A 26930-nucleotide genomic window follows, 5' to 3' on the forward strand; every position below is an offset into this window, starting at 1 on the left:
CAGTGCCATGGGTTGCAAACTTCTTGATAATTATGCGCACTGTGGACAAAGGCAAATCTAGATCTCTGGAGATAGACTTGTAACCTTGAGATTATTGATATTTTTCCACAATTTTGGTTCTTAAGTCCTCAAGACAGTTCTCTCCTCCTCTTTCTGTAGTCCATGCTTAGTGTGGCACACGCAGACACACAATGCAAAGACTAAGTGAACTTCTCTCCTTTTCTCCTTTTTATCTGCTTTCAGGTGTGATTTTTATATTGCCCACACCTGTTACTTGCACAAGGCGAGTTTAAAAGGAGCATCTCATGCTTGAAACAATCTTATTTATCCACAATTTCGAAAGGGTGCCAATACACACAAAGGGAATAAACATGTGTATAGCAAAACATGTGTTACTGCAATCCTTTTCTGTGAGAAATATTTCATTTTCTTGAAACATTTCAGGGGTGCCAACATTTACGGCCATGACTGTATTTTAAACACAAATGTGTGAGTTTTGTCTAAGACAGATGATAACCAATCACAGCTCAGCTTAAGTTTCTTAGAAATAGATGATTGGCTGCCCTTGGTTGTAAATCTGTACATTTTTATCTCAAATTAATAAATCTATGCCACTGTTTTTTTTTTTTATATTGTGCAACAAAGTCTGTAACTCTGCAAACAAACCTTTTCACTATGTGTTGCGGTATCCTGACACCAACTGTTGTGGAAGACGTTAACATGTATACCGGGCTGACTAGGGTCTCAAAGAATGCTAAATGTTATGGGACTTTGAGAATACAATCCATTGTTCCCTTAATACAACCATTTCAAGCTGTGCGGATGTTTTTATCAGGTTATCCACTTTGAAGTTTTAGATTTAACAGATAAAAGCAGTGTTAAAATTTTAAAGGCATTCACTATTATAAGAATGCCATTAATTTCTGATTTGTGGTGGTTAAACTGCCAAGAGCCCTATATTAGTCTTATGGCTACTTCCATTTACAGAGTCTGCGGGTGACAACTTTTTTCAAAATTCTGTTCAGTGTTCAGTCTCCAAAAAAAAATAAAAATAAAAATAAAAAAATAAAAAATGGGTAGTGCATACACTGCAGACAGAATAAGATTATTTTTTTGTTGTAGATAATAAATGAATGGAATATCACAGAAATCCTACCTCCATGACAAACTGTCCAGAGTAAGTGCCAGTCATAGTTGAGCTTTGACCTGCAGCCAATATCCCTATTGCCCAAATATAGAGAGCAGCAGGTCCAAAATAGCATCCTAAAATGACACCCTGGAAGAAAAGAAACCACAGGTAACTCAAAAAGAAATGCTGCCCTTTGTTCTTTCCTGCAGAGAACATGCTAAGCAAAATACATTTTAAAGGTCCCTGAAATTCATGCAGAAAGCTGGGCAGGTTTGTGGTTAATCAATATGGTTTTATTACAAGAATAATAAAAATAAAAAACAACAAAACACAACTTAAACAATGGGGAATTTATGCAAAATGCCACTGGCTTTCCGTTCCCATGATTTATTAAGAGGTGCCCACCTCTTAATAAATCAGGGACTTCAGCAGCCGCCCTTGTGCCACGCTCTAGAATAAATTTAAAACTGTCAAAACTTAAAGTTGTTGCACATTTTTGTGCAAACTGTTTTTTTTTAAGCCTGAAGTCAGATGTACTGACTCTCTCAAAATGTTTTTCCTGTGGTATTTTACATCCACTTCAGTAGCATTTTCCTTCTCTCCCTGGTTGGGTGACTCCACAAGGCGTTCCACCCTTAGGCTATGTTCACACCTCAGAATTTCTGTGCAGAATTACGCACAGAGATTCCAGAGGCCTGTTGAATTTAACAGGATTCTGCTGTGCACACGGGGGAATTTCCGTGCCAGATTTCTGCCATGGAAATTCCGATTCTGCGGACTTCGCGCGGAATGCATAGCCGTCTAGAAAATGGCGCATTCCCGTGCGGTCCCCAGGGATGGAGAGACCGCAGTCTCCGGAATGTGGACACAGCCTTACAGAACACTTAACTGATGTTGTGTCTACATTGCAAAACTTTATAACTTCATATCTTCAACATCCCTGTGGGCAAAAACGTCCCCTGGGATGGCGAGGATAAAGATTTTAGCATATATACCACATTGTCAAGCATTATATATATATATATATATATATATATATATATATATATATAAAAATTTATATTATATTATATATTAATATATGCTGCTTGGTTCCCTTTACTTGCTTGGTACTCCAGTGGAATTTTTTTATTTTTTTTTTTTATGAACTACTACCAGAAAGTTAAACAGATTTGTAAATTACTTCTATTAAAAAATCTTAATCCTTTCAGTACTTTTCAGCAGCTACATATGCTACAGAGGAAATTCTTTTATTTTTTAATTTCTTTTTTGTCTTGTCCACAGTGCTCTCTGCTGACACCTCTGTCCGTGTCAGGAACTGTCCAGAGCAGCACAGGTTTGCTAGGGGGATTTTCTCCTGCTCTGGACAGTTCCTGATACGGGCAGCAGGTGACAGCAGAGAGCACTGTGGACAAGACAAAGAAGAAATTAAAAAAAGAAAAAGAATTCCCTCTGTAACATACAGCTGCTAATAAGTACTGGAAGGGTAAACATTTTTTAAATAGAATTCATTTACAAATCTGTTTAACTTTCTGGCACCAGTTGATTTAAAAAAAAAAAGTTTTCCACCAGAGTACCCCTTTAAAGTTAGTGCACATCCAATCGGTTTATTTGTGGCACATATTCGCTCATGTTGTTTGGTGATAATACAAAAGAAAGCGTCCCTTTTGCTTTTTGTCTCATACATTTAAAGATATACTCACCCCCTTGTAAATATCCACATTTAAACTGTCTGTATTGTTGGGAAATAAAAGACCTTGGCTGCTGTTGCTCTGATTAAAACACTGTGTATGCTTAGAAAGGAAAAAAAAAAAAAGATTTAGCATTAGATGCTTAGCAAAAAACTTTTAACAAACTTTTAAACTATCTTAACAGGGTGGACTAAGAATTTACTGAAGGAGCAGTTAACATACTGTCCATACAAGTCTATGGGGGAGGGGGGGGGGGGGTGCGAGAAGGGAAATAAGAGGAAGACTGAGTGAAGATCGAGAATTTACTGTGAGTATTCGGTCTCAACCCAGTGCTGAATTGTTGAATTCACAGCTAAGGGCACATTGTAATGCTCTGTAATGTCCCCGTACTACTGCTTATGAAGGTGTGATATATAGATGAAAGGTGAACAGGATCTGTCTGTGTGTGTATAAGAACTGACACGATAGCAGCTAGACTATACCCATTAGTTAAGGGCAACTTAACATTACAAAAGCCGTAAACAAGTTACAATCCATTAAAAAGTCTTCAGACTTTAACATTCTTTTTCACATTCTATTATGTTGCAAAGTTGCACTAAAATAAAAATGACCCCCCCCCCCCAATCATTCTGCATTCAATAGCCATTAATAAAAGTGAAAACAGAATGTTACAAATCTTAGCTCATTTATTGAAAAATAAAAATAAATATTGTGAAACATAAGTATTCGGACCCTTTATTCAGCACTTAGATGGCAGAGCCGCTCAAGCTCTAGGGACGGTGGATGGACAGCCATTTTAAGGTCTCTCTAGAGAGGTTCAATTGAGCTCAAGTCAAGACTGGGGCACTCATGGACATTTACAGAGTTGTCCCTAAACCATTCCTTTGGCTGTGGGCTTAGGGTCATTGGGGAAATTTATCAAAAGGTGGAGAGGAAGAGCAAAAAGGCCTCCAAAAAATAAAAGAAGCGATCTGATTGGTTTCTATGGGCAACTGCTTCACTTTTCCTTTGCACAGGTTTTGCTAAATCTCCCCATTGTCTTGTTGGAATGTGACCCTTTGGCTCAGTCTGAGGCCCAGAGCACTCTGAAGCAGGTTTTCTTTTAGTATACTTTGCTCCATTCAGCTTTCCGTCAACCCTGACCAGTCTCCCTAGCCGCAGATTAACACCCCACAGCCTGATACTGCCATCACATGCTTCACTATCGGGATGCTAAGCAGTGCCTGGTTTCCTACAGACATGATGCTTAGAACTGAGGCCAAAAACTACAATCTTGCCTTAATCAGACCATAGAATGTTGTTTCTCACAGGTAGGCCTTGATGTGTCTTAATGCGAAGAGGCTTTTTTCTGACTACTCTGCCATAAAGCCCAGATTGGTGGAGAGCTGCGGTGATGCTTGACCATTTGAAAGTTTTTCCTATCTGCACACAGAATCTTTGGAGCTCAGCCAGAGTGATCACTAGGTTCTTGGTCACCTCTCTTACCAAGGAGCTTTTCCCCAAATGATTTAGTTTTGCAGGAAGGACAGCTTTAAAAAGGAGTCCTAGCTGTTCCAAAACTCTTCCATTTAAGAATTATGGAGGCCACTGTGCTTTTGGTAACATTCAGGACAGCAGAAATTTTTGTACCCTTTTCCATTTCTGTGCATATTTCTGCACTCTGCAGGCAGTTATTTCCCCCCTCATGGCTTGTTTTTTGCTCTCTTACATCTTGGGATATACATTTTCTTTAAAAGTATTGATTTATAAAACTTTTATAATTTTTGCAACACAATACAGAAAAAAAAAAAAAATCAGCCGAAGACAGACCACCACCCCCAACAATCAGGAGCAAATGAGCAGCAGTACATCACCATTGAAGTGGGCAGTCGAAGAGATCCACCCCAGCTGACACCAAGACACTAAACAGAGACACAGACAGCATGCACACTCACACACACTCCTGGAGTAACCCCCACTTCCTTGACCAGGATAGAGACAACCATCCTACCCTGGAGAACCAACTTGTTCCGGGGGGACAACCGACTCTCCTATTATGAGCCAGGGCATCCAGATTTTTGTCAAATTTCTTGGGGCATTTGTGACTAATGTACAACGTCTTGTACAGCGATACATATTTGTTAACTAAGTTGAACCACCGTGCAATGTGGGCAGGGAAGTATCCTTCCAGGCCATAATCAGAACTTTCCAAGCACAGAACAACAGAAACCAAATAGGTAGGCGCCTATGAGAGCCAGAGGCTAAGTCAACAATAACACTCAGACAAACAGGGGAAAACACATAGGGGAATTCCAAGTGGTCCGTCAAGAACTGCAGCACCTCCCTCCAGAATGGCTCTACACAAGGACAACTCCACATAGCATGTAGAAGAGAGTCCACATCCGCATTACACTGAAAACTGACGGAGACACCCATACAGGACAGCCTAACCAGAGTGTAATATAAACGAAGGATGAACTGAACCTGAATAAGCAGATCTCTAGCACTAACCACCGTGGGGTAATAGGTCTTAACTTCCCATTGTTTAACCATCAAATCACATAGATCCTATGCCCATTTTGCAAAAGCCAACCGAAATGGATCCGGACCCGCCAATTGCAGTAATGCATAAGCCGGAGTCAAAGGCTTAGTGAAGTCAGCGGTACCCAGAAGCAACTCCACTTCAGAAAAGGCCGGGGTCACGGCAAGCGAGCCAAACTGTGCCACCGGCGCATGTCTCAACTGGAAGTACCTGAACTGGGCACTCCGAGGGAGATGGAAGCGGTCACACATTTCTTGGAATGAACGGAAAGCATGAAACTCCCCAAACAAATTCGACTCCATGAGCACTCCAGAACCCAGCAGCCTCCAACGCCTGCAGGTGCTCAAAATGAGGATTCCCCACAGAGGTGCACTGGGAGTGGAAAGCGTCTAGAAACCAATGACCACACCTCGGCCACAGTTCTAATAGGGGACAACAACCTAGAAGTAGGGGTATATTTGTACAGGGTATTGGTCAGAGTTTCATACGAACCCATGAGAGCTCCCGCTAGAGCAGTAGAAGCGTTCGTCAGATCCAAGTCGATCCACCAGGCAGCATTCACTATTTGAGACGCTAGACAATAATTCTGCATGTTAAGAGCAGCTAAGCCACCCCTCAGTTTGGGCACCTGGAGCAGCGTCTGACCAAGTTGCGGATGTTTGTCCTGCCAATAGAAGGACCTCAAAGCGCCACCCAGCCTCGTACAGAATCTCTTGGGGGAAGCACAGGGGAAAGATGAAAAAGATATAGAAACTTAGGAAGATAAATCATTTTAAATATATTAATCCTGCCAGCCAGAGACAGGGGTAGAGGGCACCATGCCTGTAATTTCCTTATCACAGATAACAACACTGGATCCAAATTCAACCTTACATCCGTCACACAAGCAGAAACCTCCACTCCCAAATATTTAAAGTGAGTGACCTCCTGCAACCCATGAGGAAGCGATGGAACATGGCCTGCTGTCACAGACAGCGGCATCAAGGAAGACTTGGCCCAATTAACCCTGAGACCGGAAAAGAGGCCAAATTCATCAAGGAATCATGGACATTAGTTAAGTAAACCAAAGTATCATCTGCACACTTTTTCTTCCAAGGAACCTCTACGGACCCCATGAATACAGGTAGACGCTTGGATAGCCGCAGCCAGGGGCTCGACTGCCAGGGCAAACAAAAAAGGAGACAGGGGGCACCCCTGCCTCGTCCCTAAAACCAGCTGAAAGGAGTCAGAAACCAACCTCTAGATTAGTGCACACCCTAGCACTATAACAACTGTACCCATGCCCGGAACCAAGGATCAACCCGTAGGGCCCACAAAACACCCCACAAATAAAGCCATTCCACAGAATGAAAGGCTTTATAGACATCCAGGCTAACTACATGCTGCTATTTTAAGGTGCAGTCTTTGTACATTAATATCCGTAACTCTCCCTGGCATAAAACCCTTCTGGTCAGGATGGATGACAGCGGCTATAACTCTACGCAGCTGATTAGCTAATACTTTAGCCAGAAGTTTGATATCTACTTTACTTGATTCCTATAGGCCCATTTCTCTCCTTAAGAGTCAGATACTTGCCTGGTTTGGGAAGAACCACAATAAGGGCCTCTCTCAGAGTCGGGGAGTCTCCCAGTCCCTGGGGCCACACTAAAAAGATTCTGTAAAATAGGGATTAGCCACTCCTCATTCGCCCTGTACCAGTCACCAATCCTGCCATCTAGCCCCAGGGTCTTTCCTGATTGCAGAGAAGCAATAGCCCTCGAGATTTCTTCATCAGAAAAGGGGGCATCCATCCATGCAGCCAGAGCCATATTTAAGGGCGTTAAACTCTTCAAAAAAAAAGACACTAAACCAGCCAGAAAATTCAGTGATTGAAAAGTATAGAGAGCACTATAGAAGTCCCTAAACACATGATTAATAACAGGGTCAGTTTCAAGTGTCCCAGTAGCACCCCTAATACAGGGTATAGCAGCAACAGGTCTACTTTCCCTAGCCAAATACGCCAGCAGCCTACCATTTTTATCCCCAAATTCAAATAATGCTGCCTCCCTATCCACTTTTTTTTTTTTAATCTTCTGAAGGATTAAGAGAGCTCTCTGAACATTCAAACATTTACTTTCAGTATCGGGGGAAAGGTTCCTCACAACCTCCGCTAACAAAACCCCAAGTCCTCCTCTGCCCTGCAACCCCTGCCATAAAAGCCCCCCTTACATGTGCCTTATATGCATCCCTTTGGACTAACTTATTAAGGTTGGACCTATTATGTTCCCAAAAACAAGTATGGGCTTCTAGCAATGATATCTGCATCACCTCCTCCTGCAGCCAGCCAGGATGCATCCTCCAGACCTTAGAGGACTGACGAGGGCCCAAACCCAAGGACAACACGAGAGCAGAGTGGTCAGAGATCCCGTAGTGGTGTTCAAGACATCTCTTACCAGAGGTAGAAGATCAGAGAATGATATATGCCCTGCCGAGTAATAGGAGAATACCCGGTTATAAACCTCAGTAAGGGACAATGCCATACACCAATTGTTGAGACTAGGAGAGCCAGAGTTTGCTGGAGGATATACATTTTCAGCTGGGAGACCTTCTATAGACAGGGGTATGTCATAGCAAAATGTCTGAATACTTATGTCGAAAACGTTTTCCCTCTTAACCCTCTAACACAATACATACATTTCCATACTAGGAACGCTAAGGGACTCACTTTATATCTGTGATAGCAGCCGGGACTCACTACTAATGCTGGACATCAGGGATCACGGTTATGTCTGGCATTTAACCCTTAAGATACTGCAATCAATGCTGATCACAGCATTGAAAGCACAAAATGACAATTGTCGGGGCTTTTGGCGCACTTATCAGACCCCCAAAGAGAGATGGCAGGGATTTGATGAGCCAAGATGGCAGCTGGAGGTCTCCTACTAACTTTCATGCTGCTATTCTTGTTCTTCCTGCCTCAGTCAAGTAGAGTGCACATATTACTGATCAGTGCTAATGACCTGCAGTAGCAACTGAGTGCTATTACCGTATTTATCGGGGTATACCATGCACCGGCCTATAACATGCACCCTAATTTTTCCAAGGAAATGTGGGTAAAAAAAGTTTTCTTTACCCAATAATCCTTGGTAAAATGAGGGTGCGTGTATACCCCCGATAAACTCTGGCCCCACCGCCGCATGATTCCGTCCCCATTCATGGCTTTCATATCTACCTGTCCTGGGGCGCGCTCCTGCAGGCTCCGGCGGTGTTGCTGTACGCTGCACAACGACGAGTGATATCGTGTTGACGTCATTAGTCAGCGCACAGCGACAGCGCAGGACAGCGCCAGTACCGGAGCCTGCTGGAGTGCACCCCAGGACAGGTAAATATGAAAGCCGGGGATAGGGAGGAAATCAGGCAGCGACAGCAGGACTCTGACCCCGAAGAAGCCACTGCAGTTACAGGATTTAAAGCGGCTGCTTTAAATATTGAACAGCAGCTTTTGCGGGGCCAGAAAGAGTTTATCAGCGTATAACACGCAGATAAAGTTTAAGCAAAAAATTTTAGCTTAAAAAAAATGCATGTTACATGCCGATAAATACGGTAATAGTCCCTACTGAAAAAATGTCAAATTAATAATAAAGAAAAAGGTTGTAAAAAAATACAAATGGAGGCATATGTTTAAATTTTGCCCTAAACAATTTTTTTTATTTTCTGTTTTACCATAGTTTTTGTGGTAAAATGAGTGATGTCATTACAAACTACAGTTGGTCCTACAAAAAACAAACCCTCATATTGTTCTGTAACAGAAAAATAGAAAGTTAAGCCTATTAAAAGCAGAGGATGAAAAAATGAAACCACAAACCTGAAAAAATGGTTGCGTCCATAAAGAAAAGCTGTCAGCCAGTTCATTCAGGCTAAACCCAATACACTTGGTTATAGTGTGGGTGAACAGGAGTCCAAGGAGGGGTCACTGACATATCTCAGGACCTACTGGACATATTTAAAGGAAATCTGTCAACAGTGTCACCTGCACTAACTTGTCGGTACCAACAGATAGTTCGGGTGACACTGATGACAACTGTACTTACCTTGTCCCGGTCCGTGAAGGGGATCTCCGGTAATCTTGTCCGTTAGCTCGAGCGCCGGGCACCCGGCTTGGGGCACAGGTGGAGCTTAGTGAAATCTCCGCTGCTGCTGCTGGGTCCCGCGCTGCTAGACGCTGCTGATGTCACTAAGCTCCGCCCATGCCCCAAGCGGGGTGCCCGGAGCTGGAGCTAACGGACAAGATTACCGGAGATCCCCGCCACGGAACGGGACAAGGTAAGTACCAGTTAGTGCAGGTGACACTGGTGACAGATTTCCTTTAACCCCTTAAGGACCAGGCCATTTTACACCTTAAGGACCAGAGCGTTTTTTGCAATTCTGACCACTGTCACTTTAAACATTAATAACTCTGGAATGCTTTTAGTTATCATTCTGATTCCGAGATTGTTTTTTCGTGACATATTCTACTTTAACATAGTGGTAAAATTTTATGGTAACTTGCATCCTTTCTTGGTGAAAAATCCCCAAATTTGATGAAAAAAATGAAAATTTTGCATTTTTCTAACTTTGAAGCTCTCTGCTTGTAAGGAAAATGGATATTCAAAATAAAACATTTTTGGGTTCACATATACAATATGTCTACTTTATGTTTGCATCATAAAATTTATGAGTTTTTACTTTTGGAAGACACCAGAGGACTTCAAAGTTCAGCAGCAATTTGGAAATTTTTCACAAAATTTTCAAACTCGCTATTTTTCATGGACCAGTTCAGGTTTGAAGTGGATTTGAAGGGCCTTCATATTAGAAATACCCCATAAATGACCCCATTATAAAAACTACACCCCCAAAGTATTCAAAATGACATTCAATAAGTGTATTAACCCTTTAGGTGTTTCACAGGAATAGCAGAAAAGTGAAGGAGAAAATTCACAATCTTCATTTCTTATACTCGCATGTTCTTGTAGACCCAATTTTTGAATTTTTGCAAGGGGTAAAAAGGAGAAAAATTTTACTTGTATTTGAAACCCAATTTCTCTCGAGTAAGCACATACCTCATATGTCTATGTTAATTGTTCGGCGGGCGCAGTAGAGGGCTCAGAAGGGAAGGAGCGTCAAATGGTTTTTGGGGGGCATGTCACCTTTAGGAAGCCCCTATGGTGCCAGGACAGCAGAAAAACCCCACATGGCATACCATTTTGGAAACTAGACCCCTCAGGGAACGTAACAAGGGGTAAAGTGAACCTTAATACTCCACAGGTGATTCACGACTTTTGCATATGTAAAAAAAAAAAAAAAAATGTTTTACCTAAAATGCTTGGTTTCCCAAAAATGTTACATTTTTAAAAAGGATAATAGCAGAAAATACCCCCCAAAATTTGAAGCCCAATTTCTCCCGATTCAGAAAACACCCCATATGGGGTGAAAAGTGCTCTGCTGGCGCACTACAGGTCTCAGAAGAGAAGGAGTCACATTTGGCTTTTTGAAAGCAAATTTTGCTCTGGGGGCATGCCGCATTTAGGAAGCCCCTATGGTGCCAGAACCGCAAAAAAAAAAAACACATGGCATACCATTTTGGAAACCAGACCCCTCGGGGAACGTAAAAAAAGGGGTAAAGTGAACCTTAATACCCTACAGGTGTTTCACGACTTTTGCATATGTAAAAAAAAAAAAAAAAAATTTTACCTAAAATGCTTGTTTTCCCAAAATATTTTACATTTTTTAAAAGGGTAATAGCAGAAAATACCCCCCAAAATTTGAAGCCCAATTTCTCCCGATTCAGAAAACACCTCATATGGGGGTGAGAAGTGCTCTGCTGGCGCACTACAGGTCTCAGAAGAGAAGGAATCACATTTGGCTTTTTGAAAGCAAATTTTGCTCTGGGGGCATGCCGCATTTAGGAAGCCCCTATGGTGCCAGGACAGCAAAAAAAAAAACCACATGGCATACCATTTTGGAAACTAGACCCCTCGGGGAACGTAACAAGGGGTAATGTGAACCTTAATACCCCACAGGTGATTCACAACTTTTGCATATGTAAAAAAAAAAAATATATATTTTTTACCTAAAATGTTGGTTTCCCAAAAAATTTAGATTTTTAAAAAGGGTAATTGCAGAAAATACCCCCCATAATTTGAAGCCCAATTTCTCCCGAGTACGGCGATACCCCATATGTGACCCTAAACTGTTGCCTTGAAATACGACAGGGCTCCAAAGTGAGAGCGCCATGCGCATTTGAGGCCTGAATTAGGGACTTGCATAGGGGTGGACATAGGGGTATTCTACGCCAGTGATTCCCAAATAGGGTGCCTCCAGCTGTTGTAAAAGTCCCAGCATGCCTGGACAGTCAGTGGCTGTCTGGTAATACTGGGAGTAGTTGTTTTGCAACAGCTGGAGGCTCCGTTTTGGAAACAGTGGCGTACCAGACGTTTTTCATTTTTATTGGGGAGGGGGGCTGTGTAGGGGTATGTGTATATGTAGTGTTTTTTACTTTTTATTTTATTTTGTGTTAGTGTAGTGTAGTGTAGTGTTTTTAGAGTACAGTCGCACGGGCGGGGGTTCACAGTAGTTTCTCGCTGGCAGTTCTCGCAGAAAATTTGCCTCAGCTCAAACTTGCAGCCGGATACTTACTGTAATCCTCCGCCCATGTGAGTGTACCCTGTACGTTCACATTGGGGGGGAGAAACATCCAGCTGTTGCAAAACTACAACTCCCAGCATGTAGGGTCTATAAGTGCATGCTGGGAGTTGTAGTTTTGCAACAGCTGGAGGCTCCGTTTTGGAAACGGTGGCGTACCAGACGTTTTTCATTTTTATTGTAGGGGTATGTGTATATGTAGTGTTTTTTACTTTATTTTGTGTTAGTGTAGTGTAGTGTTTTTAGGGTACAGTCACATGGGCGGGGGGTTCACAGTAGTTTCTCGCTGGCAGTTTGAGCAGCGGCAGAAAATTTGCTGCAGCTCAAACTTGCAGCCGGATACTTACTGTAATCCTCCGCCCATGTGAGTGTACCCTGTACGTTCACATTGGGGGGGGGAACATCCAGCTGTTGCAAAACTACAACTCCCAGCATGTACGGTCTATCAGTGCATGCTGGGAGTTGTAGTTTTGCAACAGCTGGAGACACACAGGTTGTGAAACACCGAGTTTGGCAACAAACTCAGTGTTTTGCAACCAGTGTGCATCAGCTGTTGCAAAAGCTACAACCCCCAGCATGTACGGACAGCGGAAGGGCATGCTGGGTGTTGTAGTTATGCAACAGCGGGAGGCATACTACTTTGGCTGGGGATGCTGGGGATTGTAGTTATGCAACAGCTGGAGACACACTGGTTTGCTACTTAACTCAGTGTGCCTTCAGCTGTTGCAAAACTACAACTCTCAGCAGTCACCGACAGCCAACGGGCATGCTGGGAGTTGTAGTTATGCAACCACCAGATGCACCACTACAACTCCCAGCATGCACTTAAGCTGTTTGTGCAAGCTGGGAGTTGTAGTTACACAACAGCTGAAGGTACACTTTTCCATAGAAAGAATGTGCCTCCAGCTGTTGCAAAACCATAAGTCCCAGCATGCCCATAAGTGCATGCTGGGAGTTGTGGTGGTCTGCCTCCTCCTGTTGCATAACTACAGCTCCCAGCATGCCCTTTTTGCATGCTGGGAGCTGTTGCTAAGCAACAGCAGGAGGCTGTCACTCACCTCCTGCTGCTGCTTGATCGCCGCACAGGTCAGTCCCGCCGCCGCCGCCGTCGTCGCTCCTGGGGCCCCGATCCCAACATTAACGCCGGGGATCGGGGTCCCCAGCACCAGGGGTGCACGTCCCGCACCCGCTCACGTCCTCCGGAAGAGGGGCGGAGCGGGTGCGGGAGTGACACCCGCAGCAGGCGCCCTGATTGGTCGGCCGGTAATCCGGCCGACGAATCAGGGCGATCGTGAGGTGGCACCAGTGCCACCTCACCCCTGCAGGCTCTGGCTGTTCGGGGCCGTCTATGACGGCCCCGATCAGCCAGTAATTCCGGGTCACCGGGTCACTGAAGACCCGATTGACCCGGAATCGCCGCAGATCGCTGGACTGAATTGTCCAGCGATCTGCGGCCATCGCCGACATGGGGGGGCATAATGACCCCCCTGGGCGATATGCCGCGATGCCTGCTGAACGATTTCAGCAGGCATCGGGCACCGGCTCCCCTCCGGCTAGCGGCGGGGGGCCGGGAAAGGACAGGGCGTACTCCTACGTCCTCGGTCCTTAAGGACTCGGAAACGGGGGCGTAGGAGTACATCCATTGTCCTTAAGGGGTTAAGTAGGTGACTCCTTGTTGAACTCTTGTTCACCCACACTATAACCCAGTGTATTGGGTTTAGTGTGGGTGAACAGGCTGACAGTTTTCCTTTAAGTGGTAAATAAGCTGGCGAAAAATTCTAAAATGTTATTGTTACATTTCCATTATGGGGTATGGAGTGCAGATTAATGGAAGAAAACTCTTAAAAAATGTATGTTAGAACAAGGCTTCAAAATAACAAAATGTTAAAGAGAAAGGTCTGAAGACTTCCCGAAAGCATTGTACATAATGGTCAGTGTTACGCCTCATGTACACATACAGAACAGCTTATCTTAGAAACTTACCTAAAATGACAGGTATATTGTAAAGTGATATTCTTATCTCTTCCATCAGAGTTATCTCCTATCCACAGCATGGGGGAAAATAAGCTGATCAGTGGGGATCTGACCACCATGATCCACACAATTATGATAACTAATGTCAAAAACCCAAATGAATGGGGTGCACAACATGTGCATGGCCAGTGATCCATTTATTCACTATAAGGCTTCTAAAGGTTGCCAGGGACTAAATTCAGGAAAGTTCAGACAACTATATAGAGAGAGCTCTATTTGTTTGGGGGATTTATAATTTTCCTCAATTCTCATGACTGTGGCTATACCACTGAGACCCCCACCAATCAGTCTGTTATGCCATATCATGTAGATCAGCTATTGGAGGGAGATACTGTGCTGAAAGTAAAACACATTGTACAAAGCAAGAAGCCTTGACTCTATAAATTTTGTATTGGTGGTGCCAAGTTACTGCAGTGTAGCTCTCCGTAACTGCACTCAGAGCTCAGCTGCAATAACCTGGAGTCCCTATTGCACACTGTATGGATCAGAGGGTGGTTGTTCCGTACACGTTTAGCCCCATGGCAGTCCGTAATAGCCGATCAACAAGGATGCAGAGTGTACTTGAGATCAGCTATTGATGGCCTTTCCTTTGTCTTGGCTATCAATGGGTTTTCCCGGGAAAACTCCTTTAAGGCCCAAATTATCCGACATACTGGAGGGATTCATTTTACAGTAATACCAGTGATATACTGATATACAGAATTTTACAAGATACAGTCCTGGGGACCTGCTCTTCAACTTGCATAGTAAAGACCGTGGGCTTTTGCTTCCAGTACTCTGTTTAAGCACTAAAAGTACAAACAAAAAGTACTGGCTGACAGAACACAGCTCCTGGCCTGTAATGTATAACTGAATAAAAGGCCTTACCACTTCTTCATTGGTTTTTCCAAAGAAGGCTTCAGCAAACACTGCTACCACAAAGACGTTGATAATAAACGACACAAATAAGGCTATGGTTGACTCAATGAAGAAATATTTGTTCGCCTCTCTCACTTCTTTTTTGTTGGAACGATTTACATCTCTGGACTGAAAAGCAGAAACATGTTAGCTTAGTAGATGAAAAACATGAAGTAATGAAGGCAACGTTGACCAAGACACGAGCAACTCCCAACGTACAAAACTTTAATGGATACTTTTCCATATTAAAAATGAATATACCGTATATTAACATTGTGTCAAACAATACAATAATAATTAGGTCAATATGAACCTTTTATAGCTGGGGGTGTCAGAAGCCTTTTCATTTATGTGCTGGGTTTGATGCATTAAGGGCTACTGCATGGAGTGACAATGGTAGAAGTGGCTTGTCACAACGAAAACCCAATCGTATACTGTGACAGGGAACTAAAATACTATAATTCCCTGGTCACCGAATGGCGAAGGAGATGCAGTTGCATTAGAAGCAAATGAGGGACAACTGACAGCTCACCACTGCAGACTTCAGACTGGTCGGCAGTGCTCCCGGACCATACAGCAGATATGTAGAAAGGAAGGAATGTCCAGCACAGTATATGAAGTAAAAACAGGAACTCTTTATTCACGGATCAATGGATACACACCGGAACATAACGCCAACGTGTTTCAGATAGAGCTGGACCCTTAATCATGGCCATGATTAAGCATCCAGCTATATCCGAAACATGTTGGCATTATGTTACTGTATGTATCCATTGATCCGAGAATAAAGAGTTCCTGTTTTTACTTCATATACTGTGCTGGACATTCCTTTCATTCTACTTATATGCAGTTGCATTAGGGTTGTTGCTAGTGAACCTTGGTATCAATATTGACCAAGAAAGTTGTAAGTGAATATAAATATAAAAAATTTAAGGTTAAATTTAAAAAAAATAAGAAAAAAGTAAAAAGCTTAAATTCTAACACAAAAGTGCACACGTCTCTAAACCCACACTAAAATGTTTAACTTTCTGCATGGTATGTCTGGGTATCATAGGTTCACACAGAGTGCATGTTACTTGTAAAATACAATAACACCAGTCAATATTTTGTTTTTGTCCTCATTTTGCACAGTTGATTACCCATGTACAGAGGCAGCTAAGGAAGGGTGATACAACTAAAATTAAGTGGTTGTTGTTTTAGCAAGAAGAGGGTAAAAAAGCAGGGGCCTCCAGCTCCTCCAAATAGAAGGTCTGTTAAAACATCACTTTTAATACATCGATTAAAATCAGAAGGATATCCACCAAAAAATTGAAAGTAAAATCCGACAAGTTTCGAGCTGTTCACAGCTCTTAGTCTTAGCACATAATAATGGGCATGTGCCCCTTTTTTATATTCTCAACCAAGCAGAGCCCTGCCAATCATGGATAAGAGCCAGAAACAGTGTGATAATGAGGTGTGCAGACATTCACACTCTCCACACAAAGCCACAAACTCTGGATCGGATCAGATCAGGTAAACATGTGAACTTCAGATAATCCTGCATGAAGGAAAACCCGGTCCAGATCTTAGCACATTGTAAAATGTAAGCATACACAGTGGCATGTGTGAACAGGCGACTATGGCCAAGATAAACATGTACAGAGTGAATACAATGAAAAAGCTCACTTTTGCTTACTATGATTTGTTTTCTATTATACCATCTCTTGCTACGGATCAAATATGTTTGTATCACACTGACACATACTGTATTCATTCATATCTCTTTTGGATTGTTGCTCAGAACACTGTCAATGTACGTTTTCGCCTTATGCATTATGTATGCCCATGTGTATCCGATTTGATACACTCCAGAGTTTGAGGCTTTGTGTGGAGAGTGTGGATGTCTGCACACCTCATTATCACACTGTTTCTGGCTCTTATCCATGATTGGCAGGGCTCTGCTGTGTTGAAAGTATAAAAAAGGGGCATATGCCCAATATTATGTGCCAAGACTAAGAGCTCTGAACAGCTCAAAACGTGTCGAGTGTCCTTGCTTTTACCTTCATTTTTTTGGTGGATATCCTTCTGATTTTAATTGATGTATTAAAAGTGATGTTTTCACAGACCTTATATTTGGAGGAGCTGGAGGCCCCTGCTTTTTTGCCCTTTTCTTGCTACATGTTCGAGATACGGCCCACTGTCTGCCTGCCTTGCTCTCCGAGGATTGACTTATTCTTCAGATGCTATACACATTGAAGTGGTGAGCTGAACTAACAACATTCTTTGCATATTTTCTGTTGTTTTGGGCTCTATGTATACTTCAAAGGCAGGTGAATTCTTCTGGCATTTAGACATGCATCGTGCAAGAAGAGCCAAGGCCAGTCCCACCGGCCTAGAGTGCCCAGGGGATGAGGGCGCCACTCAGGGATCAAGAACTTGCATCCCGAGCGCTGATTTAAACTTTGTGTGTGCGTTCAAGACGCTACACAGAGTTCAAAGCAGGCTCCTGCAGTAACAGGATGGAGCCGTCCATCCTATCACTGCAGACCGGGCTTCCCGTGCATTTTGATCAAAAATTGAGTTTTTGCACATTAAACAAATACCTTGACCAAGGCTGAATGTAAGTACATGTTGTGAGGCATTATGACAGCTCCCACTATTCCCACTGCTTGTTCAAGTTGAGGGGTTCCACAGCCTTCACAGTAAGGAAAGAACATGCCCTTAAGAAGTTGTCCTTGGTCTGGGCTGACACGCACATACTGAAAGAGAGGTAACAATGCAAGGAAAGAATATAATTGCCTCCTATACAACAAATCACAAACACTATATGCCAGTAGAGCTTCTGACACGACAACAGAGTAGAACAAACAGCAAAAGGTTTTTTTTTTGTTTGTATTTTCAAGAAATGTTTTGTTTTTTTTCAATGTCAAGTGTTACAGCATTACGGAGACAAATATATTAGTGAAGCAGAAGGGAGAAAAACACATTTCGTATAAGAATTGTTTTTCAAGATGCAAGATTTTTTTTCAGGAAAAATTCTGGAAGTGTGACAAAACAAGGCAAACCTAATACACATACTAAAACAAACCTAAAAAAAATAAATAAAAAAAACCTAATTTGCATTAAAAAAAAAATGGTAAACCTACCTCATAGCCAAAAGTGATCGCCATTATCGAAATCAAAAACCCAAACAACAATTCCAGTTTCCTCAGACCTATAAATAACAGGAAAAAAATCATAGTATAATGTAAATCAGGTGTAATTACTTATTTACTACATGTACAATACAAAGCCAATATGAATACAAAATATTATACAGTTTTGATAACTCCTAGTAAATCACGTGTTATCTACGGTGTTAAGAAAGCAGAGCTTTTGCAATGAGCAATAATAATACTAATAATAATCTTTTGATATCACCAACATGTTCAGCAGCACAAAACCGAGACTGCAAATGTACAGACAAAATATTTGACGAAAAGTGAGGGCCGGGCTCACAAGGGCTGACTACTATCTATGAGGTAAAAGGGGAGATACAAGAGGAGTGAGGGCCCTGCTCACCAGAACTTACAATATGTGAGAAATAACTCCTGAATAAAGGCAAGTGCAGAAATGTGCTTGCCATGGACTAGGGGTTATTCCTCACATCTCTTATTGGTGCTGGAAAGAGTCTAAGGCTGGTTTCACACTGCATAACTTGTGCACTGAATTCTGCATGCATTTATGGCCAATTCACTTCAATGGAATTCCTGCAGTGGAAATTCTCCAGCAGAAATTCTGCTGTGTGAATGGGACAGTGGAATCCAATTGAAGTGTATTGGGGATAAATCTATCCAGAATTCAGTGCAGAAATTCTGCCATGTGAACACGACCTGACATGTTTGTCCTGCAGATGCTAAAGAGAGGAGTCTTGGCTGGAAGAAGTTAACATGGTGGTCTGATCCGGACAGAACAAAAAAAACTGTAATCACTTATATGGTGCATATATCCTGTGAACAGCTGATATCTACCTCTATATGATCCTTTATATAATTATTTATAAGATATACAGATCCTGTGCACAGCCGGTATTTACCTCTATATGGTCCTGAATATAATCACTTATATGGTATACAAATCTATGTACAGCTGGTATCTATCTTTATATGGTGATTGTATGTGGAAATATTGTTTTTTTGTATAGTGGATTTTTTTCAGTAACAATATAGTGATGTAAGTTGTAATGATAGTGGTGGTGTTATTTGTCCCTAACTAGTAACACACAAAACTAGCACTGTGCATGTATTTTATTTTGTTTGGAGGTGATGACCACTAAAAAGTACTGCAAGGATTAAGATTTTTTTAATAAAAGTAATTTACAAATAGGTTTAACTTTCTGGCACCAGTTCATTTAAAAAAAAAATAAAGTTTGCCACTGGAGTACCCCTTTAACCCGTACAGGACCTAGGGCGTATGGATACGCCTTCTGTACCTGGGTCTTAAGGACCCAGGGCGTACCTGTACGCCCGTGGGAATTTCGATCCCCGCCGCGCGCCGGGCGGGGACCGGGCCGGGGTGACTGCTGATATCGATCAGCAGGCACCCCGGGGTTTACTTTTGTTTTCCCCGTTGTGCCCACCCACAATAGGCGGGGCAGGACGGGGAAACGACGGGGACCGAACGCCGAAGATCCACTTACCCGTCGGTGGAAGCTGCGGGACGGGATTGGCGGCGGTGATCGGCGCGGGCGGCGATGTCGTGCAGCAGAAGAGGACGGCTCCCTGGATCCGACGGAAGCCAGTAAGTTGTCTAGCAACATCTAGAGGGCTACAGTCTGAGACTGTAGCCCTCCAGATGTTGCAAGACTACAACTCCCAGCATGCCCAGACAGCTGCTGGGCATGGTGGGAGATGCAGTTTTGCAACAGCTGGAGGTCTACAGTTTAGAGACCACTGCACAGTGATCTCTATACTGTAGCACTCTAGATCTTGCAAAACTACAACTCCTAGCATGCCCACATAGCTGTTTGCTGTCTGTGCATGCTGGAATTTGCAGTTTTGCAACATCTGGAGGTCTACAGTTTGGAGATCACAGTGCAGTGGTCTCTATCTGTAGCCCTCCAGATGTTGCAAAACTGCAAATCCCAGCATGCCGAAACAGCTGTCTCGGCATGCTGGGAGTTGTAGTTGCAATCCCTCCAGCTGTTGCATAACTAGATCTCCCAGCATGCCCTTCGGCGATCAGTACATGCTGGGAGTTGTAGTTTTGCAACAGCTATAGGCACACTGAAGGTTTTCCAACCAGTGTGCCTCCAGCTGTTGCAAAACTACAACTCCCAGCATGCACGGTCTGTCAGTACATGCTGGGAGTTGTAGTTTTCAAACAGCTGGAGGTTTGCCCCCCATGTGAACGTACAGGGTACATTCACACGGGCGGGTTTACAGTAAGTTTCCTGCTTCAAGTATGAGCTGCGGCAAATTTTTCACCAAGAAATGATGCAAGTATCGACAAAATTTTACCACTAACGTAAAGTAGAATATGTCACGAAAAAACATTCTCTGAATCAGAATGAAAGGTAAAAGCATCCCAGAGTTATTAATGCTTAAAGTGACAGTGGTCAGATGTGCAAAAAATGGCCGGGTCCTACAGTGAAAATTGGCTGGGTCTTTAAAGGGTTAATGCTTTAAAAATACTTAAAGGGGTACTCCGCCCCTAGACATCTTATCCCCTATCCAAAGGACAGGAGATAAGATGACTGATCGCCACAGTCCCGCTGCGGCACCCCGCTATCATTACAGCACAGAGCGAGTTCGCTCTGTGCGTAATGACGGGCGATACAGGGGACGGAGAAGCGTAACGTCATGGCTCCGGCCCTCGTGACATCACGGCCAGTCCCCTTAATGCAAGTCTATGGGAGGGGGCGTAGCGGCCGCCACGCCCCTTCCCATAGACTTGTATTGAAAGGGGCGGGCCGTGATGTCATGAGGGGCTGAGCCGTGACGCAACGATGCTCCGGCCCCTGTATTGCCCGTCATTACGTGCAGAGCGATAGCGCGGTGCCACAGCGGGGATCCCCAGCAGCGGGACCGCGGCAATCTGACATCTTATCCCCTATCCTTTGGATAGGGGATAAGATGTCTAGGGGCAGAGTACCCCTTTAAGCACAGGTCTCTAGACGATCTGCGCATTTTTACTGAGATTTAAAAAAGTTTAATTGCTTTTAAGTATAAATACTCTTCAAAGATTAAAAGACTATTATAGAAGCTGTTAAAAACCTCTTCAAGTCGAATGCCTATACTCACTAGGGGTGTGAATCGCCAAGAATTTGGCGATTCGATTCGAATCGCGATACCAGTGTGGCGATTCGATATATCGCGATATATCGCGATACCGTCTAGGTGACGATACATCGCGATATATCGCCCACCTGGGAGCATTCATAGATCCCAATAGACGCCGCTGTCAGCTTTGACAGCGGCGATCTAGTACTCCGGTGCTCACTTTTCTCATGTTATCCCGTCCGGGCTGCAAAATAAAATAAAACGCACTTTATCTTACCTGCCAACGAGCCCGCGGAGCTCCGGTACACTCCGGTACAGGTGTTCGGTCCCCGGGCTGTATTCTTCTTACTTCCTGTTAGTCCGGCACGTCACATGGAGCTTCAGCCTATCACCAGCCGCAGCGATGTCCCGCCTCCGCTGGTGATAGGCTGAAGCTCCATGTGACGTGCCGGACTAACAGGAAGTAAGAAGAATACAGCCCGGGGACCGAACACCTGTACCGGACTGTACCGGAGCTCCGCGGGCTCGTTGGCAGGTAAGATAAAGTGCGTTTTATTAAAAATTCCACATCCCTAAAAGAATCGATTCAAAAATATTTTGAATCGATTCTGTATCGGCAAATGAAAAATCGCGATTATCGCGAGAATCGATTTTTTCTTACATCCCTAATACTCACCATACTTATCTAGAAAGAGGAAGAAGAAAGTGTCTATGATTGTAATCAACACTCCTCCCCACAATGGAATTCTGGAAAAAGAACAAGACAAGAAGGCGTCAAATAATCTTTTTAATGTCTACTGTCTTCCTTGTGGGACATAAATAAAGCTGATAACCCATGTGTAAACTGTTATTAAGTGAGCAGGATTAAGAAATAGGCGTAATGTCTACACTTACTACTAGACACTGTAAATATACTGTCAGCTTGTTGTACTGCAACACTTTATGATACATGGATTACAGAGACATTTCTACCGTCATCAAACTCAGAGAATACACTTTCTTGTTACAATTCATTTCAATTTTATAGCAGTTCTTGTGTACTATAAAACTGGCCATATACTAGGTCAGTTGTCTCCATACAGTGGCCCACCAGATATTGCTAAACTACAACTCCTGGTATGCCCAGTGGTCTTGCAACAGCTGGGGGGGCCACAGTTTGGAGACCACTGTATTCGATGAAGATGGAAAAATGGCAAACCATGAACAGATCAATTGCTCTGTGCTATATTGTTTGCAATAAAGCAACAACGAAAAAATGAAAGGAAAAAAAAAAACTCACATTCCTGCAGATAGAAGGTGGATGGCAATAGCTGAACCAATGACCTCTTGCATATCAGATCCAATAATAGCCAGCTCTATCATAAGCCACAAGATTATGCGCGGTACCTAAGAAAACATAATACTATCACATACTGGTGTAACAAAGACAATTGTACACCTTAAAACCAAGCTGTAAAGGTTTATTTAATATACGCAATAATATCAAGTTTTTCCTAATATATCTTAATTTCTAAAAAGGTCAGGTATGTTTCTTACATGGCCAACAATACTGATGGAAACAATTGGCACGATGTATACCAACCGTATACTTGAAGAGTTTAAAGGAGGCCGCATGATATCAGGTTGACAAAGCATGTAATAGAGAATGCACCTGTATAATACAGATAAAAGAACATACCTTTGGATACTGCCTGTTGCACATTTCTGCTAAGTGAAGACCAGTCACTACGCCTAACCTGGCTGACAGACGCTGAAGAAGAAGGCCAATAATGGTGGCAAGCAGAAGAACCCATAGTAGCTAAGGAAACATAACATATGATGTAGAAAATAAATAATATACATTGATATGATAAAGAAACTACAATATCTATATATTCAGAAAGCACTGTATTCGAATGTAAGATGGAACTCTGCAACAATATTGCGGTAAGGTTAAAAGGGTTATCCAGTAATCAAAAAACAGACCTAATTTCTTTCACCGCTCCCTGTCTGTCTCCAGGTTGGGTGGGGTTCTGCATCTCAGTTCCAATGCAGTGAATGGACCCAAGTTGTAATACCACACCCAATCTGGAGACAGACAGGGAGTGGTGTTTGAAAGAAATTAGGTCTGTTTTTTTTTGTTTTTTTTTTAAATCTTGGATAACCCCTTTAACAGGGCAGAGCAGAAGCTCAGGCAATATGGTCACCCCAATAATAATGTGAAAAAACTATTTACAGTCAGAAAATAGAGTCAGATACTGAGACATGTTTTCTTCTCCATAAGAAAATTCTAATAGACACTACACCTAGAAAAGAATGTCAGAAGACTTACTGAGACTTTGGACTGAAAAAAAATAAAAAAAGTGGATTTGGACTATTTTTTGTCAACCACTGATGCCGAATAATGACAGAGTTGAAAGTTAAAGGTGTACTTTATCACCTAGACCGGCCAGCTCTGCCACCAGATAAGATTAGAAAGCCGAAAGCATCCGAAGTGGAGAAGGATCCAGGATGTCTAAGAAAAACACTTATTTCCTGGCCGACACCTCAGGAAGTGTCTGGGAGGAGAGACCTATTTTTTGGTACACAGAACTTCCTTGCTTGAAATGCTTTCCTGGCCCCTCCTTCACTAGTGTGGTCAATCATAGCTGAGAGAGGGTTATGAGAAGCTCTCATTTCACAAAGCTCTGTGTAACAAACAAAAAGCCTACTTCCTGGAAAAGTCCCAAGGTGGTGGCAGGGGCATAGACCAGTGGTTTTTATTGCACCAATTGTGATTCAACTCCCCACACTTTGGTCTTTGTCAGGCCATTAGCAATCTTGATCACTCAAAACTGCTGTGAGACTCCCTTTAATGTATGGCTTGGTAAAAAAACAGATGTTCATTTCCTTTAGATCTCCTAAATTTTGGCTTGGGGGAGAGGAGTGAGAATAGCTATGGTTTGGGGCACAATGCCATTTCTCTCCTATTGTAGACAGACCTGTGGAGAAAGCCTTTTCTGCACAAAGTTATATTTACAGCCAGATGCAGAACTCAGGAGAAGAAGCAGTAAATGGCTGGTATCCTTGGACACAAATTTGTTCCTATTTTCTCAGTTTTAGTTACAATATCAGATGACAGGATCATCTGTCATCTGATATTGTCAAAATGCATTTCATACAAAGTACAAACAGCTGGACAATCATATTGTAAAACATTTAATACTGTACAGAACTGAGGACATCTATTCACCTTGAAGCCTGCTACAGAGCCAGATTGCAAGTCAGACTCAATGTTTCCTGGATCTAGATAGGCAATGCTCATCAAGAAGCCTGGTCCAGTAAAGGCCCACAGCTTCCGGAAACTGAAGCAAGAGTGCTGCAAAGAAAACAGAAAAGTAGGATAATGGTCATTGGGTGCATGTATACAGACTTAACGGGGTTTGCAACAACTTTGCAACTTTTTGTTAAAAACTAATTTACCTAATTACCTGGAACAAGCTGGATTGGCCCGTGAAATGCACTGCATGCTGGGTATTGAAGGGGTACTCCACTGGCCAGCGTTTGGAACACTGCAGGATCGGCCACGCCACCTTGTGATTTCAGGCCACGCCTCTCAATGCAAGTCTATGGGATGGGCTTGACAGCTGCCAAACCCCCTCCCATAGACTTACCTTGAGGGGGCATGGCCTGACATCACTAAATGTTCTGTATGCTGGCCAGTGCAGTACCCCTTTAAACAAACTTTTACCTGTCCACAGTTGTCTTGAAGATTCCTCAGCTCCCAAGTAATCCCATTTTAGTTGGAGGAAATTTGGAGAATCGCATTGTAGTTGATGGGAAGGTTGCAGAGGGTCTAAATATACTACCATATGTTCTTTCCAAAGTTGTGCTTTGATCTGCACAACCACCCACGGTAAGTGTCTGTTCACACTAAGCATTTCCTGAACCATAACTGTTTAGCACCATGGAGCGCTTCCTCTTTGTTTTGTAGTTTGTGGAGAGACGTCAGGGCACAGAGTGGCACACTTCCCCTCATCCAATCACTGGCCACAGTGATGTCCCACCTCGGCCAGTAATTTGATGCGGGGCAGTGTGACACTCTGTGCACTGACATAAATCCGGGTCTAGGCTCACAATTTCTAAGAGAAGGGGAGTGCAGCTGGGGACCAGAGCAGGACACCAGAGGCACCGCTACAAGTAAGTAAATGTGTTTTTATATACATTGTTGTTAAGTGCCCTTTAAAAAAAAAACAAAAAAAAACTTAAAACTACAGAGATTATAACCTTGGTAATGCATATCTGCCACATAGAATTACTAATATTTAAGGAAACCTAAAAGAGTAGAGTATTTTACTGAAAGAGTAGTAGATGCTTGGAACAAACTTCCAGCAGATGTGGTTGGTAAATCCACAGTAAGTGAATGTAAACCTGCCTAGGAGAAACATATATGACTATATCCATCCTAAGAAAAATTAAATAATATATTGGCAGACTAGGAGGACCTGATGGTCTTTTGCTGCAGACCAACTTCTATATTTTCTATGAAATATGACTATATATATCTGTAATAAATGAAAGCGTAATTTATAAAAAAATATATATATATTTTTTTCATTTCTCCAGGTTTCCTTTTGCCCAACATTAAACTTTTATTCAAAGATAATTTTTTTCCAGAAGCGTTCATTGTGACAGATATGCAATAGTAGGGGAAAAATCTGAATGAACTACATAAAAACACTACAAAAAAATTAGCATTCACACCTCATCTTGTGGGATGGGTATCTTCTCATCAAAATAGGTAGTAAATGGTTCTCCCTGAATGACCGGCTCAATACTTCCGTCACTGATCTCGGCTTTAGAGTCATGGTTTGTTGATTCATTTTCTAGAAAACAAGATTTATATATTTTTTTTAAATAAAGAAATCTAAATGTATTTTTTCATAAATTGGGCTATTTAATAAAGCCAATTATTGGCCCAGATTTATCAATCTGTCTGGTTTCACCAATAACAACCAATCACACCTCAACTCATTTCCAAAACTCATCAAAATATGAAGGCTGAACTATGACTGGCTGATATGGGTGAAATCAGACAATTTTTTCAATTGGCTTAGGCAGGTTGATAAATCTGAGCCACTAAGTCAGTAAGGACTGCTCATGGCAATGGTGGACCGAATCGTTCCCTGCAACAATAGATGTGGCAAACTCTTTATTTCATAAAAATAAATTAATAAGATAGCTAGTATGAAAAATATACACTTTATAATACAAATAATATATTACTAATGCTTTAATAACACCATACCAGTGGTTGAACTTTAACACAATGCTTATCAACAGTTTACCAAGCATTTAACAAAAAAATGTGCATCTCAAAACAATATGCCATCTGCTTGAGGTCAATAGTAATCTCCTATACCCGGGGAGTACAAAATCTAGGTCTGGATAACAAGAGATATTTTATTTATATTATTAACTATATCCCATTGGATAAAAGACAATAGTGGGGACAAATAAAGTGACAAAACTGAGTAATTTCATCTTTTTGCAGGTCTGTTCCCTAAATTCACAGTTCTTATGCTAAAAAAAGGATTGTTAAACCCTTTTTTTTCTCAAGGCACAAAATAGTGAACCCTGATCTTTTGAGGGGGTTTTATCTGGAAAAGTTTTTCCATATATTTTTTGTATTGGCCATTTATATACTTAAATAAGTTAATCATATCCCCGTAAACGTCTCTTCTCAAGACTAAACAAATGTAATTTTAATCTTTCCTCATAGATAAAATATTCTGGCCCCA

At 42.4% G+C, this 26930-nt stretch overlaps 1 protein-coding gene across 7 annotated transcripts in view; it reads right to left on the reverse strand.

Annotated features, from left to right (window-relative positions):
• The window catches only part of SLC11A2 (solute carrier family 11 member 2), a 122238-nt gene that overhangs the window by 37360 nt on the left and 57948 nt on the right, over nt 1-26930 (reverse strand). For all 7 annotated transcript variants that reach the window (XM_056562633.1, XM_056562634.1, XM_056562631.1 and 4 more), the window contains 10 exons: nt 25894-26015; nt 24383-24508; nt 22850-22969; nt 22451-22557; nt 21848-21918; nt 18058-18125; nt 17515-17670; nt 14903-15061; nt 2833-2922; nt 1157-1276 (listed from right to left, as the gene is read on the reverse strand). In XM_056562633.1, coding sequence (XP_056418608.1) covers nt 1157-1276; nt 2833-2922; nt 14903-15061; nt 17515-17670; nt 18058-18125; nt 21848-21918; nt 22451-22557; nt 22850-22969; nt 24383-24508; nt 25894-26015 — 1139 coding nt within the window. The remainder of the gene's footprint in view (nt 1-1156; nt 1277-2832; nt 2923-14902; nt 15062-17514; nt 17671-18057; nt 18126-21847; nt 21919-22450; nt 22558-22849; nt 22970-24382; nt 24509-25893; nt 26016-26930) is intronic.

Source organism: Hyla sarda, chromosome 2 (genome assembly GCF_029499605.1).
Source record: "Hyla sarda isolate aHylSar1 chromosome 2, aHylSar1.hap1, whole genome shotgun sequence".
NCBI lineage: Eukaryota > Metazoa > Chordata > Amphibia > Anura > Hylidae > Hyla > Hyla sarda.